Source organism: Onthophagus taurus, chromosome 1 (assembly GCF_036711975.1).
Source record: "Onthophagus taurus isolate NC chromosome 1, IU_Otau_3.0, whole genome shotgun sequence".
In the NCBI taxonomy this organism is placed as follows: domain Eukaryota; kingdom Metazoa; phylum Arthropoda; class Insecta; order Coleoptera; family Scarabaeidae; genus Onthophagus; species Onthophagus taurus.
In genome coordinates this window covers 42,224,930-42,238,631 of record NC_091966.1, presented here as the reverse complement: position 1 = coordinate 42,238,631, position 13,702 = coordinate 42,224,930, and the positions used below count along the sequence as shown (strand labels likewise).

The 13,702-nt window shown below is 26.9% G+C and overlaps 1 protein-coding gene across 1 annotated transcript; it reads right to left on the bottom strand.

Annotated features, from left to right (window-relative positions):
* Positions 1–5,758: 5,758 nt before the first annotated feature.
* On the bottom strand, positions 5,759–12,237 carry LOC111417095 (protein arginine N-methyltransferase 5). The gene is made up of 3 exons (XM_023049277.2): positions 11,296–12,237; positions 6,033–6,876; positions 5,759–5,970 (listed from the first exon to the last, which is right to left on the bottom strand). The coding sequence occupies exons 1-3, from the start codon at positions 12,156–12,158 to the stop codon at positions 5,815–5,817; spliced, it is 1,863 nt and encodes a 620-aa protein (XP_022905045.2). The 5' UTR covers positions 12,159–12,237; the 3' UTR covers positions 5,759–5,814.
* Positions 12,238–13,702: the final 1,465 nt, after the last annotated feature.

Sequence of the window (13,702 nt, the reverse complement as noted above, 5' to 3'; positions counted from 1 at the left end):
AATCATCTTGATACCTAAATTCGTTCTTGAGATATGATTCTTTTGATTACATTTTTATCAACTTAACCTCATTAACTGCAGAGTTGATTTAAAAAAATCGTATCTCCGAGTTTTATAAGAATGAAGAAATTATTTTTGGTATGTTGAATTTAGATTAAATTTACTATAAAATGGTGTTTGTTTCATGATGATATCTCAATTCGTTCTTGAGATATGATCTTTTTGATTTACATTTTTATCAACTTAACCTCAATTACTGCAGAGTTGATTTAAAAAAATCATATCTCCGAGATTTATAGGAATGAAGAAATTATTTTTGGTGTGTTGAATCTAGATTAAATTTACTATAGAATGGTGTTTAAATCATCTTGATACCTAAATTCGTTCTTGAGATATGATTCTTTTGATTACATTTTTATTGACTTAACCTCAACAACTGCAGAGTTGATTTAAAAAAATCGTATCTCCGAGATTTATAGGAATGAAGAAATTATTTTTGGTATGTTGAATCTAGATTAAATTTACTATAAAATGGTGTTTATTTCGTGATGATATCTCAATTCGTTCTTGAGATATGATCTTTTTGAGTTGCATTTTTATCAACTTTAACTGCAGAGTTGATTTAAAAAAATCGTATCTCCGAGATTTATAGGAATGAAGAAATTATTTTTGGTATGTTGAATCTAGATTAAATTTACTATAAAATGGTGTTTATTTCGTGATGATATCTCAATTCGTTCTTGAGATATGATCTTTTTGAGTTGCATTTTTTTCAACTTTAACTGCAGAGTTGATTTTTAAAAAATCGTATATCCAAGATTTATAGGAATAAAGGAATCATTTTTGATGTGTTGAATCTAGATTAAATTTACTATAGAATGGCATTTAAATCATCTTGATACCTAAATTCGTTCTTGAGATATAATTCTTTTGATTACATTTTAATCAACTTAACCTCAATTACTGCAGAGTTGATTTAAAAAAATCGTATTTCCGAGATTTATAGGAATGAAGAAATTATTTTTGGTGTGTTGAATCTAGATTAAATTTACTATAGAATGGTGTTTAAATCATCTCGATATCTAAATTCGTTCTTGAGATATGATTTGTTTTAATTACATTTTTATCAACTTAACCTCTTTAACTACAGAGTTGATTTAAAAAAATCATATCTCCGAGATTTATAGGAATGAAGAAACTATTTTTGGTATCTTGAATCTAGATTAAATTTACTATAAAATGGTGTTTATTTCATGATGATATCTCAATTCGTTCTTGAGATATGATCTTTTTGAGTTACATTTTTATCAACTTAACCTCAATACCTGCAGAGTTGATTTAAAAAAATCGTATCTCCGAGATTTATAGGAATAAAGGAATCATTTTTGGTGTGTTGAATCTAGATTAAATTTGCTATAGAATGGTGTTTAAATCATCTTGATATCTAAATTCGTTCTTGAGATATAATTTTTTTGATTACATTTTTATCAACTTAACCTCATTAACTGCAGAGTTGATTTAAAAAGATCGTATCTCCGAGATTTATAGGAATGAACAAATTATTTTTGATATGTTGAATCTAGATTAAATTTACTATAAAATGGTGCTTATTTCGTGATGATAGCTCAATTCGTTCTTGAGATATGATCTCTTTGAGTTGCATTTTTATCAATCTCAATAACTGCAGAGTTGATTTAAAAAAATCGTATCTCCGAGATTTATAGGAATCAAGAAATTATTTTTGGTATGTTGAATCTAGATTAAATTTACTATAAAATGGTGTTTATTTCATGATGATATCTCAATTCCTTCTTGAGATATGATTTTTTTGAGTTGCATTTTATCCACTTAACCTCAATAACTGCAATCGTATCTCCGAGATTTATAGGAATAAAGGAATCGTTTTTGTTGCGTTGAATCTAGATTAAATTTACTATAGAATGGTGTTTAAATCATCTTGATATCTAAATTCGTTCTTGAGATATGATTTGTTTTGATTACATTTTTATCAACTTAACCTCATTAACTGCAGAGTTGATTTAAAAAAATCATATCTCCGAGATTTATAGGAAAAAAGGAAACATTTTTGGTGTGTTGAATCTAGATTAAATTTACTATAAAATGCTGTTTATTTTATGATGATATCTCAATTCGTTCTTGAGATATGATCTTTTTGAGTTGCATTTTTATCAACTTAACCTCATTAATTGCAGAGTTGATTTAAAAAAATCGTATCTCCGAGATTTTTAGGAATAAAAGAATCATTTTCAAATTTACTATAGAATGGTGTTTAAATCATCTTGATACCTAAATTCGTTCTTGAGATATGATTCTTTTGATTACATTTTTATCGACGTAACCTCAACAACTGCAGAGTTGATTTAAAAAAATCATATCTCCGAGATTTATAGGAATGAAGAAATTATTTTTGATGTGTTGAATCTAGATTAAATTTGCTATGGAATGGTGTTTAAATCATCTTGATATCTAAATTCGTTCTTGAGATATGATTTGTTTAATTACATTTTTATCAACTTAACCTCAATAACTGCAAAATTTATAGAAATAAAGGAAACATTTTTGGTGTGTTGAATCTAGATTAAATTTACTATAAAATGGTGTTTATTTCATGATGATATCTCAATTCCTTCTTGAGATATGATTTTTTTGAGTTGCATTTTATCCACTTAACCTCAATAACTGCAATCGTATCTCCGAGATTTATAGGAATAAAGGAATCGTTTTTGTTGCGTTGAATCTAGATTAAATTTACTATAGAATGGTGTTTAAATCATCTTGATATCTAAATTCGTTCTTGAGATATGATTTGTTTTGATTACATTTTTATCAACTTAACCTCATTAACTGCAGAGTTGATTTAAAAAAATCATATCTCCGAGATTTATAGGAAAAAAGGAAACATTTTTGGTGTGTTGAATCTAGATTAAATTTACTATAAAATGCTGTTTATTTTATGATGATATCTCAATTCGTTCTTGAGATATGATCTTTTTGAGTTGCATTTTTATCAACTTAACCTCATTAATTGCAGAGTTGATTTAAAAAAATCGTATCTCCGAGATTTTTAGGAATAAAAGAATCATTTTCAAATTTACTATAGAATGGTGTTTAAATCATCTTGATACCTAAATTCGTTCTTGAGATATGATTCTTTTGATTACATTTTTATCGACGTAACCTCAACAACTGCAGAGTTGATTTAAAAAAATCATATCTCCGAGATTTATAGGAATGAAGAAATTATTTTTGATGTGTTGAATCTAGATTAAATTTGCTATGGAATGGTGTTTAAATCATCTTGATATCTAAATTCGTTCTTGAGATATGATTTGTTTAATTACATTTTTATCAACTTAACCTCAATAACTGCAAAATTTATAGAAATAAAGGAAACATTTTTGGTGTGTTGAATCTAGATTAAATTTACTATAAAATGGTGTTTATTTCATGATGATATCTCAATTCCTTCTTGAGATATGATTTTTTTGAGTTGCATTTTATCCACTTAACCTCAATAACTGCAATCGTATCTCCGAGATTTATAGGAATAAAGGAATCGTTTTTGTTGCGTTGAATCTAGATTAAATTTACTATAGAATGGTGTTTAAATCATCTTGATATCTAAATTCGTTCTTGAGATATGATTTGTTTTGATTACATTTTTATCAACTTAACCTCATTAACTGCAGAGTTGATTTAAAAAAATCATATCTCCGAGATTTATAGGAAAAAAGGAAACATTTTTGGTGTGTTGAATCTAGATTAAATTTACTATAAAATGCTGTTTATTTTATGATGATATCTCAATTCGTTCTTGAGATATGATCTTTTTGAGTTGCATTTTTATCAACTTAACCTCATTAATTGCAGAGTTGATTTAAAAAAATCGTATCTCCGAGATTTTTAGGAATAAAAGAATCATTTTCAAATTTACTATAGAATGGTGTTTAAATCATCTTGATACCTAAATTCGTTCTTGAGATATGATTCTTTTGATTACATTTTTATCGACGTAACCTCAACAACTGCAGAGTTGATTTAAAAAAATCATATCTCCGAGATTTATAGGAATGAAGAAATTATTTTTGATGTGTTGAATCTAGATTAAATTTGCTATGGAATGGTGTTTAAATCATCTTGATATCTAAATTCGTTCTTGAGATATGATTTGTTTAATTACATTTTTATCAACTTAACCTCAATAACTGCAAAATTTATAGAAATAAAGGAAACATTTTTGGTGTGTTGAATCTAGATTAAATTTACTATAAAATGGTGTTTATTTCACGATGATATCTCAATTCGTTCTTGAGATATGATCTTTTTGATTTACATTTTTATCAACTTAACCTCAATTACTGCAGAGTTGATTTAAAAAAATCGTATCTCCGAGATATATAGGAACGAAGAAATTATTTTTGTTGTGTTGAATCTAGATTAAATTGACTATAATATGGTGTTTGTTTCATGATGATATCTCAATTCATTCTTGAGATATGATCTTTTTGATCGGCATTTTTCTCAACTTAAGTTCAATAACTGCAGAGTTAATTTAAAAAAATCGTATCTCCGAGATTTATAGGAATGAAGAAATTATTTTTGGTATGTTGAATCTAGATTAAATTTACTATAAAATGGTGTTTAAATCATCTTGGTACCTAAATTCGTTCTTGAGATATGATTTTTTTGATTACATTTTTATCAACTTAACCTCAATAACTGCAGAGTTGATTTAAAAAAATCGTATCTCCGAAATTTATAGGAATGAAGAAATTATTTTTGGTATGTTGTATCTAGATTAAATTTACTATAAAATGGTGTTTATTTCATGATGATATCTGAATTCGTTCTTGAGATACGATCTTTTTGAGTTGCATTTTTATCAATTTAACCTCAATAACTGCAGAGTTGATTTAAAAAAATCGTATCTCCGAGATTTATAGGAATGAAGAAATGATTTTTGGTTTGCTGAATCTAGATTAAATTTACTATAAAATGGTGTTTAAATCATCTCGGTACCTAAATTCGTTCTTGAGATATGATCTTTTTGAGTTGCATTTTTATCAACTTAACCTCATTAACTGCAGAGTTGATTAAAAAAAATCGTATCTCCGAAATTTATAGGAATGAAGAAACTATTTTTGGTATCTTGATTCTAGATTAAATTTACTATAAAATGGTGTTTATTTTATGATGATACCTCAATTCGTTCTTGAGATATGATCTTTTTGAGTTGCATTTTTATCAACTTAACCTCAATAACTGCTGAGTTGATTTAAAAAAATCGTATCTCCGAGATTTATAGAAATAGAAGAATAATTCTTAGTATGTCGAATCTAGATTAAATTTGCTATAAAATGGTGTTTATTTCATGATGATATCTCAATTAGTTCTTGAGATATGATTCTTTTGATTACATTTTTATCAACTTAACCTCATTAACTGCAGAGTTAATTTAAAAAAATCGCTTGCGACCCTCGGCTTAAACACAGAAAAGATCACTAAGCGTAATGGCAGAAGAATTACTAATTGCTAATGTAGAGTATTATAACTATCAAAATGTATTCATTTAAATATGTTCATTTGAAACAATTAGCCAACAAAAGATGGCGCTATTTCGAAACAGAATATCATAATAAGTAGGAAACCAGAATAATATAAATTTGGAACAATTTGATGAAGAATCACACAGGATATAAATGTAATGGAATTTTGTGACAAATTTAAAAATATTACATTTACCTTTTAAACTAATTAAAAATATTTATTAAGATTTATTTTATCCAAAAACAATCAATGTTTCTTAATAAAATAAGATCGTCCATTTGGATTACTAATGTGCCCTTTAACTGGAGATTCAAGACACCATTCATACCAAACTTTTTCGTTAGATTCCGACCTCCACATAGAAACTTCAATTATATCATTTTCAGCCACATTAATCGGATGCTAAAAAGTTACAAATATCTTTAAGTACACCTAAATCAAAAAAAACAAAACAATTATCTTACCTGTAATGGAAAAATAATGGGAAACCAACTAACCATATTACTGGAATAAGTTTGGGGATTAATACTCAACATAACATCTTTATAAAGAACCGTTTCAAAGAAACCTAAAAATCCAGTTAACAAACAATTTTGGGGACAAAGAAATTTGATGGTTTTAAATCGTTCGTTTGATTTATTTTCGTCCCAATTCGGATGTTCGAATTTAAACAAAGCTTTCGAATCGGCTATTTGGTAATAATTAACCATGTGAACAACGTACGGTGTCTCATAAATCGTTTCAATAGTTTTGTCATCAGGCTTATTCGATCGAATTTCATTAAAAATTTTCGTACTTTGAAACGGTGCCAAATACGAAGTGTACGATTGCGGGATTGAAATCCCACCCGGTTTCTTTAAAAACCGTTGAGCCCCATCTAAACACTCCGGCGATAATTCATTATCTCCAAATGAACCTAATAACTCAGAAACTAAAATATCAGCCTGTTCCGGTGGTTGATAAGTCCTCATATCTTCGTTTATTAAGGTAACGATGTTTCCCCATTCGTTTAAAACGCGATCTTCGAGGGTGTTGATGGCGAAAGGATTTTTTTCGACGGCGTAAACTTTAATTTTTCGTTGTGTTAAGATTGAGGCGTTTATTACTGCTTGAACTAAAGGTCCTCGTCCTGCTCCCAGCACCATAATAACTGGAGTGGTAATTTCTTTTGGGATATCTTCAAGAGCTCGTTGAATCGCTTTTTGATATTCGACGTATTTGACTTGATCGCGTTCGAAAACTTCGTAAATCATCGTTTCTAAATGCTCGCTAAGTGGTTGTAAAGGATTTTGTAAGTAATCTTCGCACCTAAAAATTGATTTATTAATAAATAAACTTTTTTTAGTATAATTCAAGAATCATCAAGTCGCTTAAAAACCGACAATTTTTATTTAATCGACGGGAAATTATTCAAGTAAGCCGTTGCAAATAAAAAAAAGTGCGGAAAAGTGTAAAATTTACCGAAAAATCACTTTAAAGTTTCGACGTGACGTCATTTTTTGTGGATGGGTTAAACCCGATACTTTCTAGTTGTAAGTCTAGTGTTAGTTCTAGTGCTACACTATCACTAGAACTAACACACCAGACCTAAAACTAGAATCATTCGGGTTTAGCCGTCTTGAGAGACGTGCGGCTAAACCCGAATGTTTCTAGTTCTAGGTCTAGTGATAGTTCCAGTTTTACACTAACACTATCATTAGAACTAAGACAAGACCTAGAACTGGAATTATTCGGGTTTAGCTGCACGTCTCTCAAGACGGCTAAACTCGAACGATTCTAGTTCTAGGTGTTGTGTGAGTTCTAGTGACAGTGGTAGGTAGCGCTAGTTAGCATAAGATATTACTATGCTGTATATTTATATTGAACTAAAACTAGAACCAACAAAAAAATTAACAATAGTTAAATTTGACACTTGTAGACATTTTAATATCAAGAAATCGTTTCCATCTAGTATTTTTGGTATTTAAACTGTCAAGTTTGACATTTGTACATATTTTAATATCAAGAAATCTTTTATTTGTAGCATTTTTGACATTTCAACTGTCAAATTTGACATTTTAATATCAAGGAATTTATTATTTCCAAATCTTTTGGCATTTAAACTGTCAAATATGACATATTTTCAAATTCTAAAATCAAAAACTTTTTCTTTTAAAGTTATTGACTTTAAACTGTCATATTTGACATTTCTAAACATTTGAATATCAAGAAATCTTACTAAATATACTTTCTAGTTTTAGTGTTAGTTCTAGTTTTACACTATATTGTGTGAGTTCTAGTGGCTGTGGTAAGTAGCGCTTGTTAGCATAAGATGTTGTATATTTTTATTGAACTAAAACTAGAACTAACTAAAAAATTAACAATGCAAATTTGACACTTGTAGACATTTTAATATCAAGAAATCTTTTCTATCTAGTATTTTTGATATTTAAACTGTCAAATTTGACATTTCTGTACATTTTAATATCAAAAAATCTTTTATTTCTTGTATTTTTGACATTTAATCTGTCAAATTTGACATTTTAATATCAAGAAATATATTATTTCCAAATCTTTTGATATTCAAACTGTCAAATATGACATTTTAATATCAAGAAATATATTATTTCCAAATCTTTTCACATTCCAACTGTCAAATATGACATATTTTCAAATTCTAGAATCAAAAAGTTTTTCCCTGAAAGTTATTGACTTTAAACTGTCATATTTGACATTTCTAAACATTTTAATATCAAGAAATCTAATTTAATTCTAATATTTTTGATATTTAAACTGTCAAACTTGGCATTTTAATATCATAAAATTTGTTATATCCAGAACTATTGACATATAAACTGTCAAATATGACATATTTTCAAATTTTATAATCGGAAAATCTTATTCCTTTAACATTTTTTACTTTAAACTGTCAAATTTGACACTTCTAGACATTTTGATATCAAAAAATCTTTTCTATCTAGTATTTTTGACATTTAAACTGTCAAATTTGACATTTTAATATCAAGAAATTTATTATTTCCAAATTTTTTGACATTTAAACTGTCAAATATAACATATTTTCCAATTTTAAAATCAAAAACTTTTTCTTTTAAAGTTATTGACTTTAAACTGTCATATTTGACATTTCTAAACATTTGAATATCAAGAAATCTTACTAAATATACTTTCTAGTTTTAGTGTTAGTTCTAGTTTTACACTATATTGTGTGAGTTCTAGTGGCAGTGGTAAGTAGCGCTAGTTAGTATAAGATGTTGTATATTTTTGTGAACTAAAACTAGAACTAACTAAAAAATTAACAATGCAAATTTGACACTTGTAGACATTTTAATATCAAGAAATCTTTTCTATCTAGTATTTTTGATTTTTAAACTGTCAAATTTGACATTTCTGTACATTTTAATATCAAAAAATCTTTTATTTCTTGTATTTTTGACATTTAATCTGTCAAATTTGACATTTTAATATCAAGAAATATATTATTTCCAAATCTTTTGACATTCAAACTGTCAAATATGACATTTTAATATCAAGAAATATATTATTTCCAAATCTTTTGACATTCAAACTGTCAAATGTGACATTTTAATATGAAGAAATATATTATTTCCAAATCTTTTCACATTCAAACTGTCAAATATGACATATTTTCAAATTCTTAAATCAAAAACTTTTTTCTTTAAAGTTATTGTCTTTAAACTGTAAATCTTTTCTATCTAGTATTTTTAGATTTAGCATCTTAATATCAAGAAATTTATTTATTCTAGAACTTTTGACATTTAAACTGTCAAATCTGACATATTTTTAACTTCTAGAATCAAAAACTTTTTCCCTTAAAGTTATTGACTTTAAACTGTCATATTTGACATTTCTAAACATTTTAATATCAAGAAATCTAATTTAATTCTAATATTTTTGATATTTAAACTGTCAAACTTGGCATTTTAATATCATAAAATTTGTTATATCCAGAACTTTTGACATGTAAACTGTCAAATACGATATATTTTCAAATTTTATAATCGAAAAATCTTATTCCTTTAACATTTTTTACTTTAAACTGTCAAATTTGACACTTCTAGACATTTTGATATCAAAAAATCTTTTCTATCTAGTATTTTTGACATTTAAACTGTCAGATTTGGCATTTTAATATCAAGAAATTTATTATTTCTAGATCATATGACATTTAAACTGTCAAATTTGACATTTTAATATCAAGAAATACATTATTTCTAAATCTTTTCACATTCAAACTGTCAAATATGACATATTTTCAAATTCTAAAATCAAAAACTTTTTTCTTTAAACTTATTGACTTTAAACTGTCATATTTGACATTTCTAAACATTTTAATATCAAAAAATCTAATTTAATTCTAATATTTTTGATATTTAAACTGTCAAACTTGGCATTTTATATCAAGAAATTTATTATTTCCAAATCTTTTGACATTTAAACTGTCAAATTTGACATTTCTGTACATTTTAATATCGAAAAATCTTTTATTTCTTGTATTTTTGACATTTAATCTGTCAAATTTGACATTTTAATATCAAGAAATATATTATTTACAAATCTTTTCACATTTAAACTGTCAAATATGACATATTTTCAAATTCTAAAATCAAAAACTTTTTCCTTTAAAGTTATTGACTTTATCTGTCATCTTTGACATTTCTAAACATTTTAATATCAAGAAATCTTTTAATTCTAATATTTTTGACATTTAAACTATCAAATTTGACATTTTATATCAAGAAATTTATTATTTCCAAATCTTTTGACATTTAAACAGTCAAATATAACATACTTTCCAATTCTAAAATCAAAAACTGTTTCCCTTAAAGTTATTGACTTTAAACTGTCATATTTGACATACATATCTAAACATTTTAATATCAAGAAATCTTTTAATTCTAATACTTTTGACATTTAAACTGTCAAACTGGGCATTTTAATATCAAAAAATTTGTTATATCCAGAACTTTTAACATTTAAACTGTCAAGTATGACATTTTCAAATTTTATAATCAGAAAATCTTATTCCTTTAACATGACATTTAAATTGTCAGATTTGGCATTTTAATATCAAGAAATTTATTATTTCTAGAACTTTTGACATTTAAACTGTCAAATTTGACATTTTAATATCAAAAAATTTAATATTTCCAGATCTTTGGTGTTTTGAACTGTCAAGTACATATGACATATTTTGAAATTTTAAAAGCATAAAATCTTTTTCCTTTAAAATTTTTGACAATTTAAACATTAAGAAATTTATTATTTCCAAATCTTTTGTCATTTAAACTGTCAAATATGACTTATTTTCAAATTTTATAATCAGAAAATTTTATTACTTTAACATTTTTTACTTTAAACTGTCAAATTTGACACCTCTAGACATTTTGATATCAAAAAATTTGTTCTATTTAGTATTTGTGACATTTAAACTGTCAGATTTGAAATTTTAATATCAAGAAATTTATTATTTCTTGATCTTTTGATATTTAAACTGTCAAATATGACATATTTTCAAATTCTAAAATCAAAAACTGTTTCCTTTAAAGTTATTGACTTTAAACTGTCATATTTGACATCTCTACATATTTTAATATCAAGAAATCTTTTTACTAAAACTAGACCTAGAACTAAAAACATTTTAAGTCACATGAGATTCTTGAATTTTTCCTTTTAATAAACTCTTTTTATCCAAGATTTAGTTCTTACCCTTGAACAAATTCCATGACTGTTGATTCTTTATATAATTTTTTCCCCAAAAAGTGTATATAAGAATTATACTGCTTGTAAGAACTACTTCTAAGTGGTCCTCTTATGATATATTGAACATCGATTAACAAAAATCTTTGAATAATTTCTTGATGAACTTTTGATAAAACCGGTTGATTATGCCCGTTTGTTAAAAATAAATAAGTAGGGATAATAATTGCTTTAATTGGTTCTCCAACCCAACGATCCATTTCAATCTTACTTGGAACTTCCCCAACATTGGGCATCTCCAAAACTAAACCTAACCTCTTATCGTACCGACAATATCTTCGTAAATCATTCCACCATTCCCAAGAATCCTCAATTTCATTCTTTTCACATAAAGGAGTGTACTTGGATGGATGCACCATCGGCAAAGTAACCCAAACTTGATAATTAGCCCCATTCAAAAACGTATTATGCAAAATATGAGCTAAGTTAGGGTTCGATTTTTGATGCAATTGAATCATAATAGCCGGGAGCCCCAAATGACTCGCAAAGCCTAATTCTTGTTTTAAAATAATCTCACTTCTTTCTTTGACATGTTTGATTTCACTATCGACTTGAAGGGTACTTAATTTCCCCACAATTAATCTCGTCCAATCGTTTCCAGTTAAAATTCGATCTGTTCTGCTGATTGATTTCGATGTAACAACTCTTTTTTGAATAGTACGATGATATTGGGGGTGAATTAAACATGTTACAATAAAGTGGTAACCATCCGAAGTAGATTTAGAGAGAGCATCTTGTATACTAGCTGGACAATCCAATTCTAAACCACAAGACATTCTTTTAAACTTTTCTTGATCCCCATCTCCACTCATTTTCTAATTATTAATTTGAAATAAATTGGATTCAAAGAAATTTTTCCGGTAGCGTTATCAACTTAACCTATACACACAAATTTTTGAGGTTAGAATTAAAATTGATTTATAAAAAAATGATATTGAATATATTTATTGATAAAAATTGAATATTACATTCAATATTGGAAAAGATTAGTTTTGATATAATAAAATTAAATTTTAATTAATTAATTTTAAAATTTTAGTATGTGTAATTTGGGTTGCATATACCAAATTTTTAATTTAAAATTATGGATGTAATCTACCATAAGATTGATCCACCATCACAAGATGGTATGTTATAATTGTTATCTTGTTTTATGTTGTATATGTGATTACTCAATAATGTGCGGTTTCGGCTGTAAGCAGCCTCGGCTTAATATGTCACTCGGTTGCTTCCGGCCGAGGCGTTATCATAATATAATCTACAGAGTGTTAATTAATTATCGTACTCGACGTCATCATTGCAAGTATGCAACCAATATCACAGTATTGGTATTGCAATACGCGATTTGCGTATGATGCGTATTGTACTGTGATATTGGTTGCATATTTGCAATGATGACGTCGGGTACGATAATTATTTAACACTCTGTATATACTATGGCGTTACATCAACACAAGACTGCTGTCAAAGTTAGTACCATAATAACATACAACTAATGTCATACAATGTACCGCCTCGGCAGCAAGTGACATCTTGCAAGTGACATATTATTCCATTGATATTGGCAGATTTATAAGTCGTTTTCTATCGTCATTGTTTTCTTGCCTTGGGCATTGTTGTGTGTGCTTTCAGGTTCCTCGATTGACTTTCTTTTTATTCGTAATTTGCAAAACCTAGCGTTTGTTAGTTCGAAGCCTGTCGCTCTCTTTGACAGCTATAGAAGACTATATTTCCTTTTCTCTATTGTACCAGTCCCATTTAATTTTATTTATAATGCAGTGATATCAAGTTTATACTTGTCAAGTGTATCAAAAAGACTTGGAAAGGTAGTCTATAAAATGTCCTAGTTCCATGTTCTTACTCGTAGTTGCTTTTTTTGTCTCCGAAATCAATTTATCAACCATTTGGAATGAGAAGTCCCTTTGCAAAACCAATTTTTCTAAAATTTTTGTAAATTTTGAGTTGAGCAGAACTTTTCATAAATTTAGTTTGAACGTCATTGCATTTCTTATCATTTATATTAGCAAATAGGACAAGAAAATTGTTTATGTTACTTTCTATTAACCTCAAAAATGGGATTTTTTAAAAATTTTGCAAATTTTAAATTGTGCAGAATTTGTGATTAATTCAATTTTAAGTACATCGCATTCCTTATCATGTTTAATATAGAATATATGAAAAAAATACATTTTTGACATTTCTCATTCTTTTGCAAAACCAATTCTTTTAAAATTGTTGCAAATTTTAAGCTGATCACAACTTTTAATCAATTTAATTTCATCTTAATCGCATTTATCATCATGTATTGCATTAAATATGGCAATAAAATACTTTATGCCATTTTAAATTTCTTCCA